The following is an 8,287-nucleotide window of genomic DNA, read 5'->3' on the forward strand; positions in this document are numbered from 1 at the left end:
TGAGACCTCACCACACCCTGCAGCTTCCTCACGAGGGGAGGAGGAGGAGGAGGCACTGAGCTCTTCTGTCCGGACTCTGGGAGAAGAGACCACCGCCCACCTCATCACTACCTCCCTTCAGGCAGTTGTAGACAGTGATGAGGTCTCCCCTCAGCCTCCTCCAGGCTAAACAACCCCGAGTCCCTCAGCCACATCTCATAACCATTGTTCTCCAACCCCTTCCCCAGCTCCGTTCCCTTCTCCGGACGCACTCCAGGACCTCAGTGTCCTTCTTGGAGCAAAGGGCGCAAAACTCAACCCCAATTTCAAGGTGCGCCCCCACCAATGTAGAGTCCACTGGGACCATCCCAATTCCAACCTTCACAGAAAGCAGATGACATCACCATTTGATGGAAAAGAAGCCCAAAATGTACTCACAGAACTTTGCCGTTCCTTGCTCTGGTCACCTTGAGGCCGAAGGGATTGTGTTGGACATCGACCCGGTAGCTGATGTTGGAGGCTGCCGGACCGCCGAAGGGTCCCACATGCTCATGGGGGACTTCAAACCTTTGCGTTTTAGGGTCAGTGATCTACGAACGTTTAAAAACCCAAATAAGTGATTTAGAAATGAATGCCTCGTTTTGACACTTTCCGGCACAATCATCGGAATTAGACAAAAGAAACCCACGAATCGTGGGATGGTTTGAGTTGGAAGGGACCTCAAAGCCCAACCAGCCACAACCCGACCCTCCCCTTGGCACCTTCCTGCCATTCCCTCAGGTCCCGTCAGTGGTCACCAGAGAGAAGAGCTCAGCGCCTTCTCCTCCTCTTCCCCATGTGAAGACGCTGCAGAGCGCGATGAGGTCTCCCCTCAGTGTCCTCTTCTGCAGGTTGAGGAGATCAAGCGACTTCAGCTGCTCCTCACGTGATTTCCCACCTAAACCCTCCACCAACCCCACCCTCTGGATGCTCTCCAGGAGCTTCGGATCTTTGTTAGTCTGCGGTGACCAAAACTGCACCCGGTGCTCAAGATGGGGCCACACAAGAGTGGGAGAATGCCCTCTCTCATCAGCTGACGGTGCCACGCTGGGCACACCCAGGACACGGTTATCCTCTTGGCCACCACACTGTTGGCTCGCGGTCAACTTGCTGTCAACCAGAAGCCCCAAATCCATCTGCTTCTTTCCCTTTTCTCTCTTCAACATCCTTGGAAGAACGAGGACGTCTCTTGGTGGGAATCACGGGGCAAGAAAGAGAATTAACGCCCCTTTGGTTGGGGGTTGAGGGGACGCCTCATCGCTCTGCGCAGCTCCCGGAACGGAGGTTGTGGTGAAGCGGGCGTTGGTCTCTTCAACCAACGACCAATGGGACGGGAGGAAATGCCATCAGGTTGGGGAGGTTTAGGATGGACATCAGGGAATGTTCCTTCACCGAAAGGGCTGTCGAGCACTGGAAGATGCAGTGGTGGAGTCTCCATCCCTTGAGATGCGGCACTGAGGGACACGGCTGAGCGGTGGCCTTGGCAGTGTGGGGTTTACAGTTGGACTCGATGACCCTAAAGGTCTTTTCCAGCCAAAATGATTCCAGGATTCCGGGATTTCTACCCCCTCGGCGTCTCCTCGTGCCCCAGGAGGTCCAAAATCTTACCAAGAACACCGAGAGAAGCTCACCTTGAACCGAAAGCGATTCGGCGTCTGGTGCTGCGCCGTGAGGAGCACCGCGTCGACATCAGCCCCGAAGAGCGAAGGGGATGAGAGCCGCCTCAGCGTGGCCTGGAAGCCTGGGGTGGATGGGATGGGATTGGATGGAGAGGGAGGGGAGGGGATGGAGAGGGAGAGGGGATGGAGAGGGAGAGGGGATGGAGAGGGAGAGGGGATGGAGAGGGAGAGGGGATGGAGAGGGAGAGGGGATGGAGAGGGGAGGGGATGGAGAGGGAGAGGGGATGGAGAGGGAGAGGGGATGGAGAGGGGATGGAGAGGGGATGGAGAGGGAGGGGAGGGAGGGGAGGGAGAGGGAGGGAGAGGGAGGGGATGACATTAAATTAAATGATATAAAACTTAACGAAGTTTGCTTCAACAAAAAGCAAAATTAAATTGGGCCGAATTCAATGAAGAGAGAGGAAATTGTATTAAACAAACTTCACCTAAAAGAATATATTATATATATATATAATAAATATATACAAATACAATAAAAATAAATAATTATATAATAAAAATAAATAATTATATAATAAAAATAAATAAAATAATAAAAATAAAGGGAAACAAAATGAAATGAAGTAACAATAAAGCGAATCAAAACGAAATTAGATGAAACACAATGAAATTAAATTAATCGAAACAAAATGAAAGGAAAATAAATTAAATGAAGGAGAATGAGATTAAAGTAAATGACATTAAATTATACGACATTTAATGGAACAATGAGGGGAAGGGGAAGGGGAAGGGGAAGGGGAAGGGGAAGGGGAAGGGGAAGGGGAAGGATGGAAGGGGAAGGGGAAGGGGAAGGGGAAGGGGAAGGATGGGTGGGGAAGGGGAAGGATGGGTGGGGAAGGGGAAGGATGGACGGGGAAGGGGAAGGGGAAGGGGAGCAGCAGAGCGGGGCAGGCACTCGGCTGTCTCCTCACCCTCGGCCGTGTCTCGCAGCTCTCCGTCCACTTTGTAGCCATGGTTGGATGAGAAGAAGCACCACGGCACGGCCGTGTCGCTCTGGGGGCTCCAGCAGCAGCCGCGGCGCTCGCAGAGGCTCTGCGCGAGGGAAGAGTGGGGAAGAACAGAGACACGGGAAGCGTTGGGTTGGAAGGGACATCAAAGCCCATCCCGTTCCACCCCGGCCATGGGCAGGGACACCTCCCACGGGATGTGGTGGCTCCAACCACGTCCGGCCTGGCCTTCAACACCTCCAACACAGGTTTGATCTTAACGGGGTGGTTTAAATGATCTCCACGGAGCGGAAACTCTGCCGTTGGTGAAGCGGTCGCCCTTTCCTTTGCTTCTGGAGTCACATTTTAAGGCAAACCGGTGCAGTTTGGGCAAAAAAAAGTCATGGTTTGAGAAACACGGTGACCTTGTGTGTGAGCGGTTAAAATGAACTGGGATGGATTCCTGGAATCAGAATGGTTTGGGTTGGAAGGGACCTCAAAGCCCATCCAGTTCCGCCCCTGCCATGGGCAGGGACACCTCCCACTGGATCAGGGGCTCCAAGCCCCATCCAACCTGGCCTGGAACCCCTCCAGGGATGGGGCAGCACCACTGCTCTGGGCAACCTGGGCCAGGGCCTCCCCACCCTCAGCGTGAAGAATTTCTTCCTTATATCTCCTCTAAATCTTCCCCTTTCCAATCTAAAGCCATTCCCCCTCGTCCCGTCCCTCCAGGCCCTTGGAGAGAGCCCCTCCCCACCTTTCCTGGCGCTCCTTTCCCCACTGGAAGCTGCTTTAAGGCCTCCCCACAGCCTTCTTCTCTCCAGGCTGAACCACCCCAAATCTCCCATCCTGCCCTCGTAGGGCTCCACTCCTCGCATCGCCTCCATGGCCTCCTCTGGACCCATTCCAACAGTTCCATGTCCTTGGGATGCGGAGGACTCCAGAACTTTTCTCCAGGACAACCTGGAGAACCTCTTTCTCCTGAGCAGCCCCAGGTCCCTCGGCTGCTTCTCAAAGCCTTTGTTCTCCAGACCTTTCCCAGTTTCCTTCTCCTTCTCCGGACGCGCTCCAGATGTCCTTCTTGAAGTGAGGGGCCCAAAACTGAACTCAGGATTCGAGGTGCGGCCTCAGCGGTGCCGAGAACGGGGACAAAACCCCTCCCTGGCCCTGCTGGCCGCGCTGTCTCTGATCCAAGCCAGGATGCTGTTGGCCTTCTTGGCCCCCTGGGCCGCTGTCGATCAACCCCCCGAGGGTCTTTCTCCACCAGGCAGCTTTCCAGCCGCCCTTCCCCAGACTGCATGGGGTTGGTGGCGCTCAGCACCTGACCTCGTTGCGCACCGTCCCAGGTGGTGGTCAGTCCCTCAATCCAGGCTGTTCTTTAGGCCCTTCCTGCCCTCCCACCCACGGATCCACCCTGTCCGGAACCCTCTTTAGAGCCCATAAATTTATACTACAAATATTAATAACCCCCCTTTCGTCACGTAGATGTTTTTTATAGTGGGTGTCTTTCATCCCCAGCACCGAGAACGGAGCAAAGTCCTCCTGAGAAGATATTGGCATTATTGCTCTTTGTCGATAAACACCAGCATTCGCCCTTCCACCGTGGCCACGAACCCCACCCCGCAGCCACCACTCCAGGGTCCAGGAGACCAAATCCAGGCTCATTCCAAGATAATGCAGAGGTTTCGCCACTCCTGAACTCTGCCCTGGGGTGACGGCAACGGTGCCACCACACACACAACCCCTATTTTTCTGACCTAAACCCATAAAACTCAACCAATCAACCGGAAAACCTTCATGCGAGGGTTCATATCTCGGGGGGCTTTCCTGCCTCGTTAGACTTTGCCCTCATTTGTGATGAGTGGTTAATCAACACCAACTCTCCTCCAGGCAACAGGTGGTTAATAAATTAGTGTTCGGGGTCATAAATCAGTATTTGGGGTAATAAATCAGTAACTTTGGTGATTGGTGGTCCTTTGCCAGCTTTCAGCGAGGCTTTGTAGCAACTAAACGAGATTAGAAGTCATTTTAATTAGCTGCAATTAGCCTTTAGCCTGAAATCCTGGTGGGACCTCATGAGGCTCAACAAGGCCAAGTGCAAGGTCCTACCCGGGATCGGGACAATCACAGAACCACCAGGTTGGAAAGGACCCACTGGATCATCGAGTCCAACCATTCCTAACACTCCCTATGACGCGACGAGAGCTGCCCTGAGGAGAAGGCCTTGGGGCGCTGGGGGTGAGAAGCACCACGTGAGCCACCACCGTGTGCTCACAGTCCAGGAGGCCAAGCAGGTCCTGGGCCGCGTCCAGAGCAGCGCGGCCACCGGGGTGAGGGAGGGGATTCTGCCCCTCTGCTCGGCTCTGGTGACACCAAACCTGGAGCCCCGTGTCCAGTTCTGGAGTCCCCAACACAAGAAGGAGATGGAACTGTTGGAACAGGTCCAGAAGAGGCCATGGAGATGATCCAAGCCTGGAGAACCTCCGCTATGAGGCCGGGCTGGGAGAGTTGGGGTTGTTCAGCCTGGAGAAGAGAAAGCTCCAAGGAGACCTCAGAGCAGCTTCCAATACCTGAAGGGGCTCCAGGAAAGCTGAGGAGGGGCTTTCTCCAAGCGCTTGGAGTGATGGGACGAGGGGGAATGGTGTTAAATTGGAAGGGAGGAGATTTCGGTTGGACTTTAGGAAGAAATTCTTCACGCTGAGGGTGGAGACGCCCCGGCCCAGGTTGCCCCGAGAAGTGGTGGCTGCCCCATCCCTGGAGGTGTTGAAGGCCACGTTGGATGGGGCTTGGAGCAACCGGATCAGTAAGAGGTGACCCTGCCCATGGCACCCACTCTCACTGTGAGGAATTTCTTCCTAATTTCTCCCCAATTTCTCCTCTAAATCTCCCCCCTTCCAATTTAAAGCCATTCCCCTTCGTCCCATCACTCCATGACCTCGGAGAAAGCCCCTCCTCGGCTTTCTTGGAGCCCCTTTCTCTCCTGGAAGCTGCTATAAGGTGGACCTTTCTCTTCTCCAGGCTGAACAACCCCAACTCTCCCAGCTTTGCCCTCACAGCAGAGGTTCTGCAGCCCTCAGATCACCTCCGTGGCCTCCTCTGGGCCCGTTCCAACAGTTCCATCTCTTCCTTACGTGGAGGGCTCCAGAACGGGACACAACACTCCAGATGAGGTCTCACCAGAGAGGAGCAGAGGGGCAGAACGCCCTCCCTTGCTCTGCTCACACTGCGTCGATGCCGCCCAGGACGTGGGTGTCCTCCTGGGCTGCGAGCAGACCTTTCCGACTCATCTCACGTGGCTTTACCGAAGCAGAACCTTTGCGTTCGGCCCAGTTTTGTTCTTCAGTTCAGTTTCCATCACCAGGGGGATTTGTCCACGCTCCCAAAAAAAAATTATCCCACGTTTTAGGCTCTAAAATCTACTTTTTCTCTTTTTGGGCTCTTTTTCTAACCTTGGTGGCGACTTGGTCCGGGATGCAGTCGATCCTCTCCGCTATCTCCACGTCGGGACAGGTCGGGGAAAATGCTGTAGGCGGAGAAATGAAGGGATTGTTCTCAGTAATTGCATTAATTATTGCTATTCTTCTTCTCGAATGATCTTCCCAAGGGGTTTCCTCATCATCTCAGAATTCTCCAACTGTGACAGAACCACAGAGTGGTTTGAGTTGGAAAAGACCTTTAAGAACTTCCAGTCCAACCATGAATCCGGTCCTGCTAAGCCCACCACGAGACCACGTCCCCAAAGAGAAGATCTACCCATCTCCTGAACCCCTCCAGGGATGGGGACTCCACCACCGCCCCACGCAACCAAACCTGGAGCCCCCGTGTCCAATTCTGGAGTCCCCCAACAGAAGAGGGACTTTGAGGTCCCTTCCAACCCAACTCATTCCATGAGTCTCCTTTTTTTGGGGGGACAGAGGTTACGATTTCCCCCCATTCGTGAAGACTCCGATCACCGCGAGCAATGGAACGCTCTCCATGGAGTCCATGAGGGTCGGGTTTGGTCTGGGTGACCTCAGAGCTCCTTCCAACCTGAACGATTGGATGAGATTCCCGCAGACTATAAGATAATTATAATTTTTATATGAATCCATTCTATTTCCTTATAAACCTTGGGATACTTACAGAGAAATCAATTTGTTAATTGATTATTACTTCATATTATCCATTATTTCTTCCTAATTTATTTATATTTTATATAATTTCTCTTAACGTTTAATATTTCCACATAAATTCATCTCTATTTGTATAGAAATTAACTCTAAATTGCCCCTTTTGGGCGTGGTTTATGGAATTTGTCGCACGTTTCTATATTAAATGTTAATGTATTAAATTAAATACATTAATATTAATCACATATTTATTGTATTAAATTAAATTTACTGCGTTTTTATGCAGATACAAAGCGTCCTTTGATCAAATCGAGGCCAACAGTCCAAGGCGGGGTTGGGGTTGGGGTTGACCGCCTGAAGTCGACACTTACGGGCGCTTTCAGGCACGGGATCCCTCGTTGCTAAAAGCCCGATGAGAACACAGGCCACCACCACCACCAGGCAGAAGAGGACGATGAGGACCACCTCCAACGTACTGAACAGCTTCTCCTTTGCCCTCTGCACCACGAGGTGAGGGACCCAAAAAGAGCAATTGTGGAAAAGAATAAGGATTCTCTCTGTCTGGAATGGCGGAATCGCAGCCCTGAAGGTGTCCAAGGATGGGTTGGATGGGGTTTGGAGCAACCACGGCCAGCGGGAGGTGTCCCTGCCCATGGCAGGGCTGGAGCTGGGTGGGCTTTGGGGTCCCTTCCAACCCAACCCATTCCATGAGGAGGAGAAGGAGGTGGAGGGGAAGGGGAAAGAAGGAGAAGGAGAAAGGATTGGAATGGAGGTGAAGAAAGAGAAGAAGGATTACTATCCTGGACCATGAGGAGGAGGAGGTGGTGGAGGGGAAGGGGAAAGAATGAGAAGGGATTGGAATGAAGGTGAAGAAAGAGAAGAAGGATTACTATCCTGGAGTGGTTTGGGTTGGAAGGGACCTCAAAGCCCATCCAGTCCCACCCGCTGCCATGGGGACACCTCCCACCGGATCCGGTTGCTCCCAGCCCCATCCAACGTGGCCTTCAACACCTCCAGGGAAGGGGCAGCCACCGATTCTCCAGGCAACCTGGGCCTCCCCACCCCCATGGTGAAGAATATCTTCCCAACACCTAACGTAGACCTTCCCCCTCATGATTCCAAGCCATTCCCTTTGTCTTTTGGTTCGTAAATACCCATGGGAGTGCCAGGCACGGAGCCGACCCTCTCCAGACACGGTAAATGAAACCACGTACCTCGGGGTCCTTCATCTTCCCTCTCTCGGTGGTTGGTCTCGGCTGGGAGTCCGTGTTTTATTCCCTCCCGTTATCAGCCAGGGGCATCGTCCACTATCGAAGTCCAACGGCACAAGCGCGCCTCCATCTCGTTGGATTGAGGGATTTACGGCTCCGTTTTACAGCTTCAATCCACCCTCCCCGGAGCAGTGGTGGTTGCCCCATCCCTGGAGGTGTTGAAGGCCACGTTGGATGGGGCTCGGAGCAACGGGATCCAGCGGGAGGTGTCCCTGCCCACAGCAGGAGGTGGGGATGGATGGGCTTTGAGGTCCCTTCCAACCCAACCGTTCCAGGATCCCATG

The 8,287-nt window shown here is 53.3% G+C and overlaps 1 protein-coding gene across 1 annotated transcript in view; it reads right to left on the minus strand.

The window, feature by feature from the left end:
* Positions 1-7,332, minus strand: part of LOC104059944 (maltase-glucoamylase) — a gene marked incomplete at its 5' end in the record, with an annotated part of 59,027 nt that extends 51,695 nt beyond the window's left edge. Inside the window, 5 exons of the mRNA XM_054051844.1 lie at positions 418-569; positions 1,650-1,759; positions 2,609-2,729; positions 6,073-6,146; positions 7,104-7,332. Coding sequence (XP_053907819.1) covers positions 418-569; positions 1,650-1,759; positions 2,609-2,729; positions 6,073-6,146; positions 7,104-7,332 — 686 coding nt within the window. The remainder of the gene's footprint in view (positions 1-417; positions 570-1,649; positions 1,760-2,608; positions 2,730-6,072; positions 6,147-7,103) is intronic.
* Positions 7,333-8,287: the final 955 nt, after the last annotated feature.

This window comes from Cuculus canorus, chromosome 30, assembly GCF_017976375.1.
Source record: "Cuculus canorus isolate bCucCan1 chromosome 30, bCucCan1.pri, whole genome shotgun sequence".
NCBI lineage: Eukaryota > Metazoa > Chordata > Aves > Cuculiformes > Cuculidae > Cuculus > Cuculus canorus.